Genomic DNA, 23,822 nt, shown 5'->3' on the forward strand with positions numbered 1-23,822 from the left:
TTGTATTGTGATAAAACAAAAGTAGTTTGTCAACTTTGTAATGTTTATTTTTCTGTTTCTCATCTAGGTAGGAGTGACATTAATCAACATTTACCTAGTCAGAAACACAAGGATGCTGAGAAAACTTGGAATTCGGTTGATAGCATTACCTCGTTCATCTTTCCGTTTTCATAGTTCCCCGTACCGTTTTGGCTTCAAGGGAATGTGGACAGCCTATTTTCGGCTTATGAATGGGATGGAGCCCAGGCCTCCAAACCAAAGTTGCCTCACACCCTTTTGAGTCGGTTCTGTCAAATCGGTTATCGAATTACTCTTCACGCACAATTTAATTTTAAGATTGTTAAAATTTAATCTGCAATTCTCTGCTATCATTCTGGTATGTTTTCGCTGGAGGCATAGTGATTATAATCGCCATCCTTCCCACACGGGGGAAAAATTTCCGGGTTCGAAACTTTTATGGGCTTTTTTTTTTTTTCATTCCGTGGTTGAGTTAGTGAGTCGCAGGCGAGGATAGCAAGGCTTTTTCTCCCGGAAATGCCGGTTTTTCATCGGTATATAAGTTAATTCTCGGGTGGCCCTAGTATGATTTTTATTTTTATCCTTGTAATCGACAGATGAGATATTTTATCGGTACGTACAAGTTCCGCATTTTTTCCACATTCATCGAACGGCGAAACTGATGAAAATGTTAACTTTACAGTTTGTTTTTAACCAGGAATATCCGGTACACATTCTATGCTATAAATTTTTATTTTTCTGATGAATAAATAAAGAAAAGAAGATAAACATTACCTTATAATATTAAAGTTATAAGATTAATGATAGAAAATGCTGTGAAACTATAATTAGTACAGGGAAGAGATTCTTAAAGTGTGGGGTGCCGCCTTGGCGGTACATTTGGAATTATTTTTGGGAAGGGGGATGCTTGTTTGCATAAAGTACTTATATGAACAAGCCATCCCACTAAATCAGTTACGAAGCGCTTTCTTATTTATTTCTATTATTTTTTTTTATATCTCTGAATGTATTGAATTATATATTAATTTATAAAAGTATGTATATTTATAGCTATATTTTATGTAAAATCTGTTTATTTGCACTTGAGACGCGTGAACTTTATGAAAAATTTTAAAGGGGTTCAAGGTATAAAATTTTGGGAATCTCTGGTATAGAGTTTACTCCTATACACAGCTTCTTATATAGTTGTTTGTACACGGGAGCTTGCATTAGCACAACTAAGTTCATGAAGCCAGTTTCATGACATCAAAAATGAGGGGATCAAGCCCTCATGGAACTTTTCGACAGCAAATGATAGCCAGACCTAGCTCCGTCCCCTGCTCCGCACTGATTGGACGATCAATTCTTTCCTGTAATTTTGTTTTCCGATTTAAAACCAGTGGTAAAAGGGAGGGGATCTTTAACCGATTTAGGGGTTCCCCTCACCACTGGTAATAAAACGGGAAACAAAATTACTCAAAAGAATAGACTCAAGCGTTTAGGGCATAAGCCTCAAGCTATGAAGGAGTCTAGACTATGTATAAATATAGTGCAAATGCATCAAAAATACATAGCTATATCTGAATAAATCAGAATATTGGTAAAACGGCATCGTTTTAAGTTATATCTCATATTGTGAATACCTTCACAACGAGTTGCCATGATATTGCACTACTTCGAATAAGTAACGCTTCACCTAAGGAGAAGACTAATGTTACTTATTCTCAGATGGATACCACCACCCAGACGGCACCGTTTCAGAGCTATTTGGCTCTTCTTCGGTGGGTGGGTAGGTACCCGAGTGATGCAACGATGGCAAAACAGTTATGAAGTATAACTCCACAATATGAGAGATGCCTGATGGTGTATCATGCCCTAAACGCTTGAGTCTAAATACATGATACACCATCAGGCATCTCTCATATTGTGGAGTTATACTTCATAACTGTTTTGCCATCGTTGCATCACTCGGGTACCTACCCACCCACCGAAGAAGAGCCAAATAGCTCTGAAACGGTGCCGTCTGGGTGGTGGTATCCATCTGAGAATAAGTAACATTAGTCTTCTCCTTAGGTGAAGCGTTACTTATTCGAAGTAGTGCAATATCATGGCAACTCGTTGTGAAGGTATTCACAATATGAGATATAACTTAAAACGATGCCGTTTTACCAATATTCTGATTTATTCAGATATAGCTATGTATTTTTGATGCATTTGCACTATATTTATACATAGTCAAAAGAATAGATCATTCAATCACCGCGAAGCGGTAGGAGGAGCTAAGCTTATCGATTGTTACGTGTCATAAAAATCCACAGGCAAGAGGCTCTTACTGAATTTAACCCAATCCTTATTTTTAACTCTCGTTTTTGAAGCTTTTTAATTGAAGTTGTTTTCAATCGCAATGTTACTTTTTTAAAAAATAAGAGCTTCGCTATGCAACCATTATTTTTAATAACAGAACTTCATTCTTGTTTTATGTTTTATAATAAATGGCCTTGGTTTCTGAAACCCCGGAAACAACACACAAATTATTTTCTGTCTATATTTACCCTAAAGGGCTCACATCTTGCGAGTATGGGCTTGGCAAACCCAGGGTCCTGAGCTGGATGTCATCAATCTTCTCTTTCTTGGTGATTCCCTTTTACTTCTGACTCTTGTTCTCTCTCTCTCAGGGTAATTCAGAATTTATTTATTATATATATATTTTTTTTGTGGCTGGTGCAGCAAAAGCCTCAGGCTTCCTTGCACTTAAGGCTAATAATATCATTTGTCTTAGATTTACATAAAAAAAGATGTTTCTTGTCTTTATTAATTAGGAAAACATAACTGTCATTTTCTGATAAAACTAGAATGAACGACGGATATTTTCATTATCATTAGTTGCTATATTGGATCTAGTCTTTTGAATAAAAGAGAATAAAATACATTAAAAATAATTAACGCATTAAGCAACAGTAAAAAACATTTCGCGTGTATCGGGGAGAAATAGCAACGAAGTGATTCCCCAGGTGTTGCGTTTGTAAGCTCAATTGCATTTGCTTAAGTTTTTGAAGTTGTCTGTTGAAAACCTGAATGTACGGTATTTAGCCTCTTAGACGCTATCTATAAGGTAACACCGGTGAGTGGCTGGTCATTGATCATAAGTCATGGTTTTGACGTCGTAGCGGCTTATGTCGCGGTGCGGGAACCTATAAAACGTAACAGTTGATAAACGGAGCGTCTGTAGATCTGACCTTTTGACGTCCTCGATGGCTGATCCAGTTGGCCGAGTTTTGGTATACGGTGGCAGAGGCGCACTAGGAAGAACATGCGTGTCATTTTTCAAATCACGGGCCTGGGTATGGAATTTGAAATTGGTGTTTTATTTTTGTCACTTATACTTTCATAATGTCTCGAAAATTCGAGTGCCGTAATTTTTTTTGTAAAACTCGTATTCATTCCAACAGTGTCATTAATTGTAAAATTTCTGCCGCAAAATGCTTGTTTTCGTATGTATCACTTTGCGCATGCGTTATGATTGTTCCATATGATATTTGCTACAACGTTCTTCGAAATTGAAGTACGGAAAAAATAAGATTATTATTCTAGACTCTACATCAAACTGTTACTGATTGATATTGAGAATGGCTGTTGTGACCAGTTTCAAATATAATCTTCAAACGACATGGTATCAGACACTGACCGCATTGCGTAAAACATTCTATCCACCGTGATTTTTTTGCGGTCTTGTGTCAACAGAAAAATTCGGGAAGCCTTGGATAGAAAATTTATTTTTTGGGCTTGGGTGGTGGTGGGGTCCAAAATAAGGCAGCCAACTCACCAGTGTGCCAAAGACGTAAACGTACTTCAGAGAGCACACACAAAAAAAGTTGTAATTGCTATCATTTTTTTTAAAAATGAATGCCATGATGTATTTATGTCAACTATTTTTATTTTTCGTGTTTATGTTAAAAAAAAAAAAGGTCATCTGAATACTTGTTTATCATTTTCCCCCTCCACTTGTAAGTTACAAGTAAGCTAACCTAACTTCTGACCAGTTTATGTTGATGAAGTAACATTGACAAATGCAATGTGAGTAGCAGTATCTTAAATTAATATACCATCTGTGTGGTATATTAATTTTTCACTTTCCACTCAAGGCAGTGGAAAATGAAAGAGACTTGGGGGTAATTGTGCAGTCAGATATGAAGTTTCCTGAGCAATGCAGACACACTTCCAGGACTGCTCTTGGTGTTCTGTCTATGATATACAGGAATTTTTCATGTAGGGATAAGGAGGCGATTATCCCATTGTATAAGGCAATTGTTAGGCTACATCTTGAGTACTGCATGCAGGTCTGGAGGCTTCATTTTAGGAAGGCTGTAGAACTGCTGCAATGATTGTAGAGAAGGTCACCAAGATTGATGAAGGGAACGAAAGGGTGGTCTTACCAATTCAGGCTTCAGTTTTGCAAATTGCAGCATCTGGAGGCTAGGCACATGTGAAATGACCTGATTGATATGTTTAAGGCTTTGATGAATTGAGCAAGCTCAATGCTGATGGCATTCTTCCCCTTGCTAAGAGGAAGAATGTGATATGAATTCAAATTTAGGAAAGGGGACATGAATTCAGATTTAGGAAGGATAGTTGGAGGAAGTGTGGAGGTTTGCCTTCAGCCAGTGGTTTGTTGATTGTTGGAACAAACTTCTGTCTGTTGTGGAAGTGGGCAGTTTGAATAAATTCAAGGAAGAACTAGACAAATTATTTGAGTAGATGTACAATGGACAGGTGATGTGGGAGTTTTTTTTTTGCTAATGTTTTATAAGCTTGCTTTTTTTTTTCATCATATCACTACTACTAATAATATATATATATATATATATATATATATATATATACTATAAAAATGGCTAAAGCTAGTTTACTTTTACTAACTTGTTAGTTTGGTCCTTATACACCTAATTCCCTAGAGATAGATACCATTAAATAAAATTGACTAATATATATATACACTGGGTAGGTTTGGTTTGACTTATTTATACTGGCAGCCCTTTCACACAGTGAGCTAGGTGCCATTCATGCCATTCCATCAGAAGTAGAATGGGAAACAATGCCACCGCTTGCACTGACTCTTCACATAAATATGTGAAAATCTTAAATGTCTCCCAGTAACGGCAATAGTATGATATGTGTGTAACATACTAGGGCCAACATACTCCTTGGGGAAAAATACACAGAACATCAACATTTATGAAGATTTGTATAATTTATGAATTTTATCTAAATTTCATATCAGATTTAATTTAAGTAATCCATTTACATTATTTTCATATAGGTTTAGTACTGTTAACATTTGAAAGTTAACAACACACAGGATCCTGCCAGTTTGACCTGTTTGGACTCACTGTTTTCTGTGTACCTCAGGTGGAGTGGCATGTAAAGGATGGAAGTTGAGCATTTGAAAGCTGTGGTTACAGGATGGAACTTTTTTTTTTTTTAATAAATTTTTGTTCTTGCATTTGGAGGGCTTTAGTTGTCACCTGTCAGTGTACTTGATCAATCAACTGATTAATAAAAACAATTGTGCACAGTTACTAAAATAAAACTGATTACATAGAAATTTTACATGAATATATGTTTTCCATTTACCTGCAGTATACCAAGTTATGACAGTGCTAAGGGATTTTGTGATAACTGAGAGGGAGGTGAAAGAGAAATTGCGGAAGCTAAAAGGCACTTAGGGCTGATGGAATTTATCCAATTATATTAAAAGCAACAAAAGGGGTAGAAAAATCCATAGCTATAATTATGAGAGCATAGTTGGATTTGGGGGGGGGGGTCCTACAATTGGAGTCTCACAAAGGGAGGGGTTAAAGAGTGAAGTGAGTAATTAAAGACCTGGAAGTTTGACTTCTGTTCCAAGGGCCATCCAGATAAGATAAGTTATGCAGGGCCATCCAGATAAGAATGCAGTTATACAACAATCACAGCCTGGATTTGTTAAGGAGCAGTCTTGCCTGACCAATCTGATTGGATACTATGACATGGTAATAAAGGAACTGGATGCAAAAAAATTATTTTGATACAACTAGATTTCTGTAGAGCTTTTGATACCATTCGACGTGAAGGATTGCTGAACAAATTGGAGTACTATGGCATTAGGGGCAATTTACATCTATGAATTCAAGGATGTTTGAGTGTCAGAAGACAGTAGGTGGTTATCAATGGGCATTGCTCTTTTTTGATTAAATGTTACTAGTGGATCCCTTGAGGTTTAGTGCTGCACTGCTTACTGTTTTCAATATTAATTAATGATATTGATAAACTTGATATGTTTCAATGTCCAAATTTGCAGCTGATACAAAGGTTGGAAAGGTGGCTAATGACAGAAATCAACGATACTGCTGAACATAAGGCAGAGGGGCTAAGTGCCAGTTGAAGTTTAACATTGACAAAAGCAAGGTATTGCATGTGTGCAGCAGTAATTCCAGATATCAGTTAGGTGGTACTATACTTGGTGAAGAATGAAAGACACCTAATGGTAACTGCACAGGCTAACATGTAGTTCTCTGAGAAGTGCAGATGGGCTTCTAAGACAGCTGATTATGTTCTCGGAATGATATTCAGGAATATTGCTAGTAGAGGCAAGTAGGTGATTATCCCATTGTATAAAGTACTATAATGGCCTCGATCACGTCTTGAGTACTTCATATGGTTCTGGAAGCCTCATTTTTATAACGATGTGGATCTTTTGTAATGGGTGAAGAGAAGAGCAACCAGATTAGACAAGGACACAAAAGGGTACTCATACTGTAACTTCAGTTCTGTAAATTGCAATGCTCAGAAACTAGGCACCTGCAAGGAGACCAAATGGCTAAACTAAATGCTGATGGCTTCTTTACTTTTAAGCAGATAAACCACTAAGGGAACACAAACCTAAATTGGATAAAAATGTGTAAATTTGCTTTCAGCTTGAAAGAAATTGTTGGAGTCAGGGCAGTTCATAGGGTATGTTGTGCCCAAACGGCAGTTGAAATTTGGCACCCCCCTTTAAAATTTTCTTCATACGTGTAAGTTTCAGGTTTTCAGGCACCCCTTGAACATTTCCTCCTGGGTGCAGTGCACCTCTTGCACTCTTGGGACGGCCTGCCTCTGGTTGGAGTAGACTCCTTCTGGTATTATGGATGTGGATAGTTTGGCTAAAGATAAGGATGGACTATTAGAGGGATGGATAGGGCAGATGAGAGGGCGGGTTTTTTTTTTTTTGTATAAATTTGCTTCATTGAATCATTATTTACACTATTTGCTGATGTTATCGAGGCAGTGCTGGTGGGTGGAAAACTGTTAGCTTGGTGGAATACAAGGACTAATAGATTAACAGTTATGGATAAAGGGTTAGTTGAGTGGGAGAAGACAGAGAGTGGCAATTAATGGACACTGCTCATCTTGGAGTAACAGTAGCCACTGGCAGAAGTGAAAGTGATTCTTGCATTGCTTCTATTGGAATGAGCAGCAGCCTGGAAAACAAGATGCAGGGTATTTCAGATACTGCTGGGAGTCATTGTGGTACAAGTAAACACATGTGTTGTCTCAGGGTAGCTAAGAATAGGAACAGGTGCATGTATACTTGCATATACACCAATGCTAGGAGTTTGGTAAATAAATTTGATGAATTTGAGGTATTGCTCAAAACGTCAAAGGCAGATATTGTTGGGATATCAGAGACGTGGTGTCGCACAGATAGATATAAGGAATGCAGAACAGGAATTTGGGGAGTACAATGTGTACAGAAAGGATAGGAAGGGAGAAGGGGTTATGCTATTAGTTAAGAAACATAAAATCCAAGGAAGTGAAGCCAGTCGACATCGCTGGACAGTGCAGTGTCGAGTCAGTTCGGTGTGACATGAGCATTGGGAGATCAAAATTGAGAGTAGGAGTGTGTAATAGGCCTAATCAACCCCGGGGACTCACATCTGGTGTGTATGGACTTGGCATACCGAGGGTCCTGTGCTGGATATCATTGTTCTTCTCTTTCTTGGTGATTCCCTTCTACTTTTAACTCTCTCTCTCAGGGTTACTCGGGAACTTTTTTTTTTTTTTCCTGGTGCAGCATAAGCCTCAGGCTTCCTTCCATCATATGGATATTAATAATAATGATTCTGATGAGTATAATAAGAAACTCTACAGGGAAATAGTGGGCCAGTGAATCACAGAGTCTTATAATGGGGGATTTTAATTTCCCAGATATTGACTGGAAATTGTGGGTTGGTCACACATACACTAGCAAGGCTTTTGGGGATTTATTGGATGATTGTTTTCTACATTAGCATGTTCGGGAGGCAACTAGAGGGAGTAATACTCTTGATCTGATTAGCATTAGCATTAGCAGAGGCATTTGATGCAAGAAAGCAAGCTTATGCAGCATCAGCCAAAAAAAAAAAAAACCCACTTCCACTTCACTCCTCTGTTCGTTCAAAATACCTGTCCAGCTCAGACTTAAACTTATTTAGGCTATCAACCTCCACCACAAGGGATGGAAGTCTGTTCCACCAACCGACCACCCGCTGGCTAAAGGCAAATTTCCGCACTTCTATCCTACATCTGTCTTTCCTCAATTTGAATTTATGCCCTCTCAGGTGATTTTTCTGAGCTAGAGGAAGAATCCCATCAGCATTGAGCATGCTTAAACCATTCAAGGCTTTATACACCTCTATCAGATCGCCTCGCTGGTGCCTAGTCTCCAGACACTGTAATTTGCAAAACTTAAGCCTTTCTTTGTAAGAGCACCCCTTTGTTCCATTCACTAATCATGTTGCCCTTCTCTGTACTCGTTCCAGCAGCTCTACATCCTTCTTGAAATGAGGCCTCCAGACCTGTATACAGTACTCTAGGTGTGGCCTGACCATCGCCTTATACAATGGAATAATCACCTCCTTTAATCCTGCTGGAAAAATTCCTGTATATCATTGACAATACTCCATGAGCTACTCTTGCAGCCCATCTGCACTGCTCAGAGAACTTCATATCTGCCTGCACAACCACCCCCAAGTCCCTTTCATTCTCTACCACTGTCAGTGTAGTACCACAGAGTTGATACGTTGCTCTGGGGTTGCTGTTTCCCATGTGTAGTACTTTACATTTGTCAATGTTAAACTTCATTTGCCACCTCTCAGCCCATCTGCTCAACCTTTGCAGATCCTGTTGCAGCAGCATAGTGTCAGTAGTGACCTTGACAACCCTGCCAACCTTTGTATCGTCTGCAGTCTTGGACATTAAGCTTGATATACCATCATCAATATCATTTATAAATACAGAAAACAATAATGGACCCAACACTGAGCCCTGAGGGACTCCACTAATAATATTAGGCACGATGAGCAGTGTCCATTGATTACCACTCTCTGTCTTCTCCGCCTCAACCACCCCTTTATCCATAGCAGCAATTTGCCTCCAATGTCACACTGCTCCAATTTGTGTAGCAGTCTTCCATGTGCAACAGTATCAAAAGCCTTTCTAAGATCCAAGTATATAATATCAAAGTTATTCCCTGCATCCAGTTCTTTTGTGACTGCATCATAGTATCCAATCAAGTTGGTCAGGCAAGACTTCCCCTTAACAAAACCATGCTGTGTCTGAGCTATAACTGAAGTCTTGTCTAAATGATCCTGCAGTGCTTCTTTAACCAGTACCTCCATTAATTTTCCTGGAACAGAAGTTAAGCTCACAGGTCTATAATTACTTGTGTCAGCCTTTGATCCTCCTTTGTGAATTGGGGTCACATTTGCACATTTCCAGTCTACGGGTACCTCCCCTGAGTCCAAGGAACCTCTCATAATTATGGCTAAGGGTTTGCTTACTTCCTTTGCTGCCTCCTTTAATATAACTGGATAGATCCCATCCACCCTGGGTGCCTTTCTTATGTTTATCTTCAACAGTTTCTCCTCCACTTTACTCCCAGTTATTTCAAGATTCTGTAGCTTACTGCTAGAGTTGAATACACCTCTGGCATTCCCCTTGCTGAATAACTCCTCATGTGTGAATGTCGATGCAAAATATTCATTTAGTTTGTTACCTACCTGAGCAGGATCATCAACAGTTGACCCATCAATATCAAGTGGACCAATCTGATTTATCCCCTTCCTTCTAGAGTTTACATAAGTAAAGAACTCTTTGCTGTTTTTCTTTGCATCCCTTGCCAAGGATTTCTCGTAATCTGCCTTCGCCTGCCTAACCTCCTTTGTAACTTGGTTGCATATCAACTTGTATCTATCATAGGCTTCTGTGTCATGTGTTAATTTGTAAGTATCCCATGCATTTTTCTTCTCTGCCATATGCCTCATTAGTTCATCTGACATCCATTTTGGCCTAAACCTTGAACAATATTTCTTAGTTGGTATGTAAAGCCTAGTAGCTTCCAAGATAAGTTCTTTGAATGCTTCCCATTTTGAATTTGCTGTTGGTAACATCATCAGTTGGTCCCACTGTATAGAATTTAAATACTGTCTCAGTCCATCGTAGTCGCCTTTACGGAAGCAATAACCCTTCCCTTTACCCCTAATGGTAGTTACCTCTTTGAGTAAATCCCACTTCAGCACACAGTGATCACTGCCACCTAGTGGTTCATTTATCTGCAGATTCTTAATGCATGAAGAATCACTGCTGATAATCAAATCAAGAGTATTACTCCCTCTAGTTGCCTCCCGAACATGCTGATGTAGAAAACAATCATCCAATAAATCCACAAAAGCCCTGCTAGTGCGTGAGTAACCAGCCCCCAAATTCCAGTCAATATCTGGGAAATTAAAATCTCCCATTATAAGACTCTCTGATTTACTGGCCCACTCTATTTCCCTGTACAGTTCCTTATTATACTCATCAGAGTCATTAGGCCTATAGCACACTCCTACTCTCAATTTTGATCTCCCAATGCTTATGTCACACCAAACTGACTCAACACTGCACTGTCCAGCGATGTCGACTGGCTTCACTTCCTTAGTTTTTATGTGTTTCTTAACTAATAGCATAACCCCTCCCCCCCTCCTATCCTGTCTATCCTTTCTGTAGACGTTGTACTCCCCAAATTGCAGTTCTGCATCCCTTATATCTGTGTGACACCACGTCTCTGATATCCCAACAATATCTGCCTTTGATGTTTTGAGCAATACCTCAAATTCATCAAATTTATTTACTAAACTCCTAGCACTGGTGTACACACAAGTATACCTGCACCTGTTTCTATTCTTAGCTACCCTAACACAACCCATGTGTTTACTTGTACCGCAATGGCTCCCAGCAGTCTCTGAAATACCATGCATCTTGTTTTTCAGGCTTCTGCTCATTCTAATAGAAGCAGTGCAAGAATCTCTTTCACCTCTGCCAGTGGCTACTGTCAATCTATTGGTCTTTGTCTCCCCCCAAGCTAGCAGTTTTCCGACCCACCTAACACTGCCCCGATAGCATCAGCAAATATTCTTGCACCCTTTCTATTTAAGTGTATCCCATCCCTGTAGAAGCAATCTCTCCTGTTAACAAGTACAGTCCAGGCTGAAAAAAATTCTACCTCTTGAGCCTTGCACAATCTTTCCAGGGCCGAATTGATCGACAAGGCTCTCATCATGTATTCCCTCCTATCGTGTCTGGGCAGAATTGCAGACACTTTCAAATTCAACCCTAATTCTCGGCTTTTGTTCAGCAGTGACCTGTACTTGTTAAGTAATTCTGCCGGTCTCCTACTCTTAATATTATTAGTGCCAACGTGTACAACTATATCACCTTTTGTGCCCTTAAAAGATGATATTCGCTCTACGTCATCAACCTTTGCCCCTGGCAGACATACCCTGGTCCTGTTCCACTTATCTTTTTTACAAACCATGTATTATCAGTAGTGATTCTTGATGCATTAAAAATCTGCAGATAAAGGAACCACTAGGTGGCAGGGATCAGTGTGCTGAGTGGGATTTACTCAGAGGTAACTACCATCAGGGGTAAAGGGAAGAGTTAATGCTTTCGTAAAGGCGACTACGGTGCTCTGAGACAGAATTTAAATTCTATACGGAGGGACCAACTGATGATGTTACTAACAGCAAATTGAAAATGGGAAGCATTCAAAGAATTTATCTTGGAAGCTACTAGGCTTTACATACCAACTAAGGTTGTTGGTATGTAAATAGGTATGTAATACTGGAGATGTGCAAATGTGACCCAGTTCACAAAGGAGGATCAAAGGGCGACACAAGTAATTATAGACCTGTTAGTTTAACTTCTGTTAACTAAGAAATATTGTTCAAGGTTTAGGCCTAAATGGATGTCAGATGAAGTAATGACACATATGGCAGAGAAGAAAAATGCATGGGATACATCTTCAAACAGGCCTATGGGGCTGGGAAATTCCATACTGCAATAATTAAAGACAAACTCCAGCCAAGGAATAAAAATTTTTACTATAAAAATAATCTGATACACTATCGGAAATATTACGATAAAACGTTAAAAATATACCGAAGCAATAAAATTATCTAAAATAAACTGGATTAAAAGCGATAAAACCTGAAGCTTTCGGAGGCTGCTGTCTCCTTCTTCAACAGTATACTATTACTGCAATGACACATTCTTAAGTAGCAGACCCATGGCACTCATGCACGTGGTCCATCAGACACATTGTCGGCATTCCCCAAGCGCGTGCATCGGAAACGGAAGTGGCTCGGTAACGTGTCAAACAGAACTGTTCATCCCGTCTGAGGACAACCGCCTCAAACAGGGGGTGTAAACGTGTCCCCCTGTCCCTGTTAATAGTATTACGACTGGATGAACCGATTCGCAAGCTCTCGAGCCACTTGCGTTCCCAAAATCCATGGGCACGGTCCGTAATGACCGCGTCTTCAGGGGAGATCCGATGCTGCTTCTCCCAGAAATGCTCTGCCACAGCAGACCTCGCATAATTAGCAGTCTTAATAGCGGTCATGTGCTCCCCCAGACGGTCCTTTAAATGTCGCTCCGTCTCCCCCACATAACGTTCCTCACAATCCGGGCACTTAATCTCATAGACCACACTACTAGTATAGTCCTGGGCTACGGGATCTTTAACTTGAGACACCACTGTGTGCAACCTCCGTCCCGGAAGCTGCACACAGCGGGTCTGACACTCCCGCAGTGCCCGTACAATGCGTTCTGAAAGGCCCGGATAGTAAGGAATGTATGCGGTAGCCACAGGGGCAGGAGACTCCCTACGATTGGACTCTACCCTATAAATATATTTGTCCAAGACCCTCTGGGGGTACCCACACTTACTGAGGTCTGCCGTGATTCTACAAATTTCCATTTCCTTATCCTCGGGGGTACTACAGTGGGTCCCCACCCTATTCAACAACGCCCTTTCTACACTATTCTTATGATGATAAGCTTGTGCCAAGCTGTAATGAACATACTGGCCACGGCACATAGGCTTTCTATAAATCGTCTTAATTCTAGACCCATCTCTGCTAACCAGGATATCCAGAAACGGGAGGGACCCAGCTTTTTCCACCTCCGAGGTGAATTGTATAAATGGGGAGAAGCTGTTAAGTAAACTGAGCACCTCATCTTCCTTCCCCTTTTTTAAAATGGTGAACGTATCGTCCACATATCTCCTCCACTCACGCATGGGGAAATCCAACTGATGAAAAATCCTAGTTTCCAGTTCCTCCATTGCCAAATTGGCCACAATGGCACTAATGGGGGAACCCATGGCCGTGCCATGGACCTGCTTGTACATAACTTTTTGAAAGATCATGGTAGTGCTAGCGAGGCAAAACTCAATGCCTTGAGTTTTGTCTCGAGGCATGAAAGAGTATTAAGACAACTTAGAAAGGATGAAGGTATTACCTGCCGATAAAGGCAGATCCAAGTTATACTGAACAAAGAAGATTATTGTGCAAAAGCTCTGGATCTTTTACAGGATACCAACATATATAAAGTTACCCATCAAAATCCGTTAGCTGATTTGGAGAGACAAGTTAACAACATCATACAGGGCTGGCATAAGGCTGGTAAAATAACTAAAGAAGTTTATTGGACTCTTCATGCCTCAGGATGTCGATTACCCCGATTCTATGACCTCCCAAAGACGCACAAGGTGGGCATTCCATTGAGGCCAATAGTATCATTTGTGGGTAGTCCCACCTATGCCTTATCTGGATTTTTAGCTAGAGTTATTGCTCCTATAGTGGGACGTTCCAGTTTAGTAGTTAAGGATAGTAAGGAATTTGTGAACTTTATAAGAAGCCAGTCTATAGGTGAAGATGAACTTATGATCTCGTTTGACGTTGTATCTCTGTTCACATGTATCCCCATTGGACATGGGGTGCATTGTGTAAGGTTGGCCTTGGAGCAGGATGATAACTTAAGTGCTAGATGTTTACTAAGTATTGATGATATTTGTAAAGGTGTTGAGTTTTGCTTCACTAGCACTACCATGATCTTTCAAAAAGTTATGTACAAGCAGGTCCATGGCACGGCCATGGGTTCCCCCATTAGTGCCATTGTGGCTAATTTGGCAATGGAGGAACTGGAAACTAGGATTTTTCATCAGTTGGATTTCCCCATGCACGAGTGGAGGAGATATGTGGACGATACGTTCACCATTTTAAAAAAGGGGAAGGAAGATGAGGTGCTCAGTTTACTTAACAGCTTCTCCCCATTTATACAATTCACCTCTGAGGTGGAAAAAGCTGGGTCCCTCCCGTTTCTGGATGTCCTGGTTAGCAGAGATGGGTCTAGAATTAGGACAACGATTTATAGAAAGCCTATGTGCCGTGGCCAGTATGTTCATTACAGCTTGGCACAGGCTTATCATCATAAGAATAGTGTAGCCAGGGCGTTGTTGAATAGGGTGGGGACCCACTGTAGTACCCCCGAGGATAAGGAAATGGAAATTTGTAGAATCACGGCAGACCTCAGTAAGTGTGGGTACCCCCAGAGGGTCTTGGACAAATATATTTATAGGGAGAGTCCAATCGTAGGGAGTCTCCTGCCCCTGTGGCTACCGCATACATTCCTTACTATCCGGGCCTTTCAGAACGCATTGTACGGGCACTGCGGGAGTGTCAGACCCGCTGTGTGCAGCTTCAGGGACGGAGGTTGCACACAGTGGTGTCTCAAGTTAAAGATCCCGTAGCCCAGGACTATACTAGTAGTGTGGTCTATGAGATTAAGTGCCCGGATTGTGAGGAATGTTATGTGGGGGAGACGGGACGACGTTTAAAGGACCGTCTGGGGGAGCACATGACCGCTATTAAGACTGCTAATTATGCGAGATCTGCTGTGGCAGAGCCTTTCTGGAGAAGCAGCATCGGACCTCCCCTGAAGATGCGGTCATTACGGACCGTGCCCATGGATTTCGGGAACGCAAGTGGCTCGAGAGCTTGCGAATCGGTTCATCCAGTCGTAATACTATTAACAGGGACAGGGAGACACCTTTACACCCCCTGTTTGAGGTGGTTGTCCTCAGACGGGATGACCGGTTCTGTTTGACACGCTCCCGAGCCACTTCCGTTTCCGATGCACGCGTGGGGAATGCCAACCATGTGGCTGATGGACCACGTGCATGAGTGCCATGGGTCTGCTACTTAAGGATGTGTCATTGCAGTAATAGTATACTGTTGAAGAAGGAGACAGCAGCCTCCGAAAGCTTCAGGTTTTATCGATTTTAATCCAGTTTATTTTAGATAATTTTATTGCTTCGGTATATTTTTAACTATATTTTTAACGTTTTATCGTAATTTATTTTATCGTAATATTTCCGATAGTGTATCACATTATTTTTATAATAAAAATTTTTATTCCTTGGCTGGTGTTTGTCTTTAATTATTGCAGCATGGGATACATACAAATTAATGGGTGACATGGAAGCCTACGATAGATATTCGCTGGTCTGTAACTAAGTCACAAAGGAGATTAGGCAGGCAAAGGCAGATTATGAGGAATCATTGGCAAAGGATCCAAAGAAAAACAACACAGAGTTCTTTACCTATGTAAACTCTAGAAGGAAAGAGATGAATCAGATTGGTCCACTGGATATTGATGGTTCAACTGTTGATGATCCCGCTCAGGTGGCTAACAAACTAAAGGAGTATTTTGCATCTACATTCACCCATGAGGAGTTATTCAGGGAGGGGAATGCCAGAGGTGAGTTAAACTCTGGCAGTGAGCTAGATGATTTTGTAATAACTGAGAAGAAAGTGGAAGAGAAATTGTTGAAGTTAAACATAAAAAAGATAACCGGGGTGGACGGGATCTATCCAGTTATATTAAAGGAGGCAGCAAAGGAAGTAAGCCAGCCCTTAGCCATAATTATTAGATCTTCTTTGGACTCAAGGGAGGTACCCATGGACTGGAGATGTGCAAATGTGACCCCAATTCACAAAGGAGGATCAAAGGGCGACACAAGTAATTATAGACATGTTAGTTTAACTTCTGTTCCAGGAAAATTAAAGGAGGTACTGGTTAAAGAAGCAGTGCAGGATCATCTAGACAAGACTTCAGTTATAGCTTGGACACAGCATGGTTTTGTTAAGGGAAAGTCTTGTCTGACCAATTTGATTGGATACTATGATGTAGTCACAAAGGAACTGGATGCAGGGAATAACTTTGATATAATATATTTGGATCTTAGAAAGGCTTTTGATACTGTTGCACATGGAAGACTGGTGCACAAATCTGAGCAGTGTGGCATTGGAGGGAAATTGCTGCTATGGATAAAGGGATGGTTGTGTGAGAGAAGACAGAGAATGGTAATCAATAGACACTGCTCATCGTGGACTAATGTTATTAGTGGAGTCCCTCAGGGTTCAGTGTTGGGTCTATTGTTGTTTTCTGTATTTATAAATGATATTGATGATGGTATATCAAGCTTAATGTCCAAGTTTGCAGACGATACGAAGGTTGGCAGGGTTGTTAAGGACATTAATGACATTATGCTGCTGCAACAGGATCTAGAAAAGTTGAGCAGATGGGCTGAGAGGTGGCAAATGGAGTTTAACATTGACAAATGTAAAGTACTACATATGGGAAGCAGTAACCCCAGAGTGATGTATCAACTCTGTGGTACTACACTGATAAGGTATAAAGTATGTTTGTGTCAGACAGCACCTGGGATTTCTCCCATCTCCATGTGTGTTTCGCTGTATTGAGGACAGTACTGCCAAGCCAGAGACTTGAAAGTGTGTGGGCAGTGTCTGTGCAGTGTGTGATATGTTGTGCCCATTGTTTGTCCGGCTTATTGGCTGCCAGGCCCCTAGTGGGGCCTGACATTGCCCATCCTTGCCACGTGGAGGCTAGATGGGTGTATCCAGTATCACAACAAATTGCTCTGTCAGGTCCTGCCACCTAGTTTCCTGGGATTTCAGTGGCTAGGACCTATAAAAAAAAATTATGCCTTTGACATTAATGCTTAATGGGATTGCTCTTAGGAAATCGCTGTTTGGTATTGAACGCTAAACAGATGTGTTAAAGGCCTAATAGGTCGGGTAAAATTTTGATGTTATTAAATTTAGACGTGTGTGGCTGTACGCTAGATAAAAGCTAATAGTGTTAGTTGTCTTAGCGATTTACACGAAGCCAGTAGAATTTAGACATTGATTAGAATTTGGCGGCATTGTTAATGGTGTACTTGGTCGATTTAGTGAGAGGGGGGAGACTAAGACCGGAGGAAAAACAGATAGAAGAATAGGGACGATAGAGTAGGCATCCCCAAAGAGGTCAGTGGAGATGAGCCCCACCAGGCGAAGTATGGGGGGTAGGCAGGGAGGAGAGGAGACAGAGATCTGTCTTCTCCCTTCCCTGCCTGGGGATGGTGTACTACACTGACAGTGGTAGAGAATGAAAAGGACCTGGGGATAATTGCGCAGGCAAATATGAAGTTTTCTGAGCAGTGCAGACGGTCTGCAAGAGTAGCTCATAGTGTCTTGTCAATGATATACAGGAATTTTTCTAGCAGGGATAAGGAGGTGATTATCCACTTGTATAAGGCATGGTCAGGCCACATCTTGAGTACTGTATACAGGTCTGGGGGCCTCATTTTAAGAAGAATGTAGAGCTGTTGGAATGAGTACAGAGAAGGGCAACAAGATTAGTGAATGGAACAAAGGTTTGCTCTTACGAAGAAAGGCTTAAATTTTGCAAATTACAGTGTCTGGAGACTAGGCACCTGCGAGGTGGTCTGATTGATGTGTATAAAGCCTTGAATGGTTTGAGCATGCTCAATGCTGATGGGATTCTTCCTCTTGCTCAGAATAATCACCTCTCAGGTGATTATTCTTAGCAAGAGGAAGAATCCCAGAGGACATAAATTCAAATTGAGGAAAGACAGTTGTAGAACGACTTCATCCTTTGTTGTGGAATTGATAGCCTAAATAAATTTAAGGCTGAGCTGGACAGGTATTTGGAACGAATGGAGGGGTGAAATGGGAGTGGTTTTTTTTATTTTCCTTTTTTTTTTTTTTTTTATGGCTGATGCTGCATAAGCTTGCTTTTTTGCATCATATGCCTATGCTAATTTGTACATCTCCAGTCCATACCTCTCCTGGTCCAAGGGAGCTCTTGTAATTATGTTATGGGTTTGCTTACTTCCTTTGCTGCCTGCTTTAATATAACTGGATAGATCCCATACACCCTAGGTGCCTTTCTTATGTTTATCTTCCACGGTTTCTGCTCCACTTTGCTCTAAGTTATTACAAAATCATTTGGCTCACTCCCGGAGTTTAATACACCTCTGGCATTCCTCTTCTTGAATAACTCCTCCTGTATAAATGTAGATGCAAAATACTTCAGTTTGCTAGCTACCTGAGTAGGATCATCAACAGTTGAACCATCGATATAAAGTGGACCAATCTGTTGATGCCCTTCTTTCTGGAGTTGACATAGGTAAAGAAGTATTTGCTGTTTTTGTTTGCATCCTTTGCCAACTATTTCTCGTAATCTGCCCTTTTGTGCCTAACTTCATTTGTGACTTGATTACAGACAATCTTATATCTACTGTAGACTTCTGTATCACCTGTTAATTTATATGTATACCATGCATTTTTTTCTCTGCCACATTTCTCATTAGTTCATCTGTCATCCATTTAGGCCTAAACCTTGAATGATATTTCTTAGTTGGTATGAAAAGCCTAGTAGCTTCCAAGATTAATTCTGTGAATGCTTCCCATTTAGAATTTGCTGTTTGTAACATCAGCAGTTGGTCTCACCGTATAGAATTTAAAAACGGTCTCAGACCACTGTAGAAACCTTTACGAAAGCAAAAACTCTTCCCTTTACCCCTGATGGTAGTTACCTCTTTGAGTAAATTTCCCATCAGCACATTGTGATCACTGCCACTCATTGGTTCCTTTATCTGCAGATTCTTAATGCATGAAGAATCACTATGATAATCAGATCAAGAATATTATTTCCTCTAGTTGCCTCACGAATATGCTGCTGTAAAAAACAATACAATAAATCCACCAAATCCTTGCTAGTGTGTGAGTGATCAACCCACAAGTTCCACTCAATATCTGAAAAATTAAATCCCCCATTATAAGACAGTCTGATTTACTTGCCCACTATTTCTCTGTACAGTTGTTCAGGGAAATAGTGGGCTACTAACGTGAGGAACTTTAGTGGGCTTTTTTCACTCTGTGGCCGAGTTAGTCAGTCTCAGGCGTAGATAGGAAGGTTTTTCTCCCAGAAACTGGAGTTTTTTCATCCAGCAAACAGGAAAATCGACCAGAGAACACACACATTTTACAGACAAAATAAATATTTGGGTAGAAGTAATCATTTACAGGCAACCTTAATATCATAATTTAATAATTTGTAAGGTTGTTCATTATACTTTCCGAGTCATTAGGCCTATAACACACTCCTGCTCTCAATTTTTCTTTGCCAGTGTTTGTCACACCAAACTGACTCAACACTGCACTGTCCACTATCAACTGGCTACACTTCCTTAGATTTTATGTGTTTCTTAACTAATAGCATAATATCTCCTCCCTTCCTATCCTTTCTGTACACACTGTACTCCCCAAATTTCAATTCTGAATGCCTTATATCTGTGTGACACCATGTCTCTGATATCCGAACAGTATCTGCCTTTGACGTTTTGACCAACACCTCAAATTCATCAAATTTATTTACCAAATTCCTAGCATTGGTGTGCACACAAGTATACATGCACCTGTTCCTATTCTTATGCACACGGGGATGGGTGGCATAATTTCAAATTGAGGAAGGATGATTGCAAAATAGATATGCAGAAGTTTGCCTTAAGCCAAGGGGTTGTTGATTGCTGGAACCAGCTTATCCGTTCTTGTGGAAGTGGACAGTTTGAGTAAATTCAAGGAAGAATTTGACAAACTTTTGGAGGGGATGGATAGGTGAAATGGGATTCTTTTGCCGGTGCTGTTATAAGCTTGCTTTCTTGCATCTTTTGCCCCCATTAATACTAATACTGAATTCATTCATGTTGATCTACTACTTTTATTCTTTCCTCCCCGAATTATTATTCTCCATGTAACAAATTTAAACTAGAAAGAAATTTGGTGTGTGAGCAGAGTAGCTCACACACCAAAACATTGTAGGAAGTGTCCCCTACACAGAGAGTTATTGATGTTATTAATACCCATTTATTAATAACATCAATAACTAATATGAGGGTATGGCTCGATATTAAAAATTCATTTTTCTAAGCAGGTGTTCTTCATTTAGTGTCCCATTATGTTGTTGAAGGATAGTTTATGGTACCAAATCAGTTGCCTAACACCAAATTCAATAAAAGTTGATTCAGAAATAACTGAATCTTGATTAAATTAGCATTGTCAAAACTTAAAGCTGTACAGTTAATTACTATTTATTAATACTGACAATATTTAAGTAATTTTGACTAATAAAATTTTTGCAGTCATGAAGTAGTAGTCAGAATATTAGTTACAATATAGTTAAAACTTTTATTTAAATTTGTTTTGCTATTTTACATAGTGAAAAAATATTTTTTTATATTCACTGTATATATATAGTGGGTTGGTTCCCTTGATCTTGGAGAAAATGAAGAAGCTAATGGAAATATAATTATCAAATCTTCGGATTCCTGGACAGATCAGGCATCTCAAGTAGAATCTGAAGTAGACAGTTTATTAAAAGGGGAGAAAATTGATGCTATAATTTGTGTTGCTGGAGGATGGGCTGGTGGTAATGCTTCATCAAAAGGTGATTAAGATATATAATACTTTATCTAATTTTTATTATATACTGTATATATTGATTATTATTATTATTTTTTATATTGTTGCAACTGGAAAATAAAATATTACTTAATGTGACAGAGTGATTTCTGTAATATTTGAAGGAAAAAAAGATTGTTCTGAAAATATTAATATTGTATAAGAATAATGTGAAATAAATTTAGATCCAAATTACAAGGCTCATTTGGTGTTGAGGAATGTATTTGTTGAAATAAAACACAACAAAAAAAATTGCTCTATAGCCAGTTTTAAAGGTCGAGTTGTTACTTATTTTCTTTCTGTAAGCAGCATAACATGTTAGTATTCTTTTGGATGGGTGACACTTATTGGATACAGGATCTCTTATAGTTCAGAGAGCCTGCGTACAAGAATTACTGTCTTGCTTGCCAGAATTGAGACTCCTCCCTTTGTTTGGATTTGGAGACCAGGTGCGTTTTACACTATGGCTCTCATTGACTATCCACATTAGTATTAGTAGTGGAATAATGATGCAAGGAAGCAACCTTATATAGCATCATCCAAAAAGGAGGGGGGATTACGCTACCCACTTCATCTGGCCATCTCCTCTAATAATTTGTCTAATTCTTATACTTTAATTTATTCAAATTACCCTTCCACAACACCAGTTGTAGAGATGGAAGATTGTTTCAAATAATCAATGACTCATTTAAATTTGTTTCTTTGTTTGTTTTCCAAGCAAGAGTTAGGATGCCATCCAGATCTAATTTTACTCCATTCATTTAAATTCATAAAGACTTCATTCTGGTGCCTGGTTTCTAGATGCTGTAATTTGCAGAACTTATAATGGTGATGTATATGTCTTTTATGATAAGAGTACCCTTTTGTGTCCTTTACTGAATCATGTTGCTCTTCTTTGCATCTATTCCAACAGATCTACATCCTTCTAAAATTAGACTTCTAGACTTGTATGCAGTACTCAATGTGTGGCCTAACCATTACCTCACACCAGTGTTTCCCAGACTTTTTTAGTCATGGAACACTTTTCATCTTGCAACATATTCACGGAACACTTACGAAACACAAGTTTAGTGGGAGCCAAAGAACTGTTGCTAATATTTTATTACATATGATGCACTGTGCATCAGGAGCATCCTTATTTCCAACGGAGGTAAAGCTGAAATTCAAATAACTGTCATCATACTTTCATTTTGGTCTTTTATTAGTTGGTTCCTGTTTTTTCACTTCAGATTTTTTGGGAACAAAAGGCTGCGATTGTTCATCCTCACTTTGAAGTGTGACAATATTGTCTTCGTTTTAATCGACCACAGTTGCACTACAAGAAGTACTTTGCTTCTCATTATAAAGTTCCTTTTTATAACCACAAATCCATGGTCACATTTTTAATAATAATATTTTGAAATACTAATAATTGTCAAAAAAAAATTTATACATTGAAGTAGTGAGTTTAGTTATGATATCAGTTCGCTTCCACCGCTCCTTCAACCCGTGTACTCCAGGCAAAATCGCATATGAATGACATACTAGATCACCACATTGCTACGTTTTTGTAGGTGTCATTACCACTACGCATACTTCTCTATGCAAAGCCTGCCAAAATAAAGTGTTCAGCGGTCTGCTTCATTATTAGTCTATGCCAGTATATTGATAACTAAAAAAAAAAATTATGTTAAATATTATAATGATACAAAAATAATGTACGCTACAAATATGCAAAATTTATTTTATTTTTTTGAATTAATAATTACGATTTTTCGTTGAACACTTGTTCACATCTCACGGAACACTAGTGTTCCGTGGAACACAGTTTGAGAAACACTGCCTTACACAATGGATGAATCCTTTCTCCTAGCAGCTCCTACAGAGCTCAGAAAACTTCATGTCAGACTGTGCTATTACCCAAGGTCTTTTTCTATCTTGAGTGGAGAAAGAAAAAAGACCTGGGGGGGGGGGGTAATAGTACTTCCCACCCAATTGGTGTGTTATTCTGGGGTTACTGCTTCCCATATGTAGTATCTTGCATTTTTCAATGTTAAACTCGATTACCACTTCTCAGCCCATCTGGCTAATTTTTGTAGGCCTTGTTGCAGCATCATACCCTGATTTCTGTCAGCTTTATATGATCCCTGCCACCTTTGTGTGATCTTTAAACTTTGTTTTCATCAATGTTATTAATAAATATTAAAAAAAAAAAGGACCCAGCACTGAACTTTGAGAGACTCCATTAACAACATTAGTCCAAGAAGAGCAGTGCCCATTAATGCCATTCTCTGCCAATAACTATAACTTTATCCGTAAGAGTAATTTGCCTCTAATACTACTGTGTTCCAGTTTTTTGTTCACGTGGAGCAGTGTCAAAAGTGCCAGCATTACGATAACTGCCACTGCACTGGACCTGAAATGAACAAAATTCATACTAACCGATGGCAATCAGTACACTTATTGTTTGTTAATAGGTAAATTTTTACTGCTCATGACCAGCAAAAGGAGAGGAAATTGAGATAGGGCAGTATTACAAATGCTATGAAGAGCAACACAGAAACAGCAAATAATGAACTGACTAGTGACAGTAAATGTTATGTTAGTTTTAATGAATGTTAGGCTGAATCTTGA

General features: G+C 39.5%; 1 protein-coding gene across 1 annotated transcript in view; it reads left to right on the plus strand.

Moving 5' to 3' along the window:
• Positions 1-3,038: 3,038 nt before the first annotated feature.
• The window catches only part of Dhpr (dihydropteridine reductase), a 97,353-nt gene continuing 76,569 nt past the window's right edge, over positions 3,039-23,822 (plus strand). Inside the window, exons 1-2 of the mRNA XM_090385367.1 lie at positions 3,039-3,338; positions 21,006-21,195. Coding sequence (XP_090241493.1) covers positions 3,249-3,338; positions 21,006-21,195 — 280 coding nt within the window. The 5' untranslated portion in view covers positions 3,039-3,248. The remainder of the gene's footprint in view (positions 3,339-21,005; positions 21,196-23,822) is intronic.

The sequence above is a fragment of the Mastigoproctus giganteus genome, chromosome 11 (genome assembly GCF_048544385.1).
Source record: "Mastigoproctus giganteus isolate SK-2022 chromosome 11, ASM4854438v1, whole genome shotgun sequence".
In the NCBI taxonomy this organism is placed as follows: domain Eukaryota; kingdom Metazoa; phylum Arthropoda; class Arachnida; order Uropygi; family Thelyphonidae; genus Mastigoproctus; species Mastigoproctus giganteus.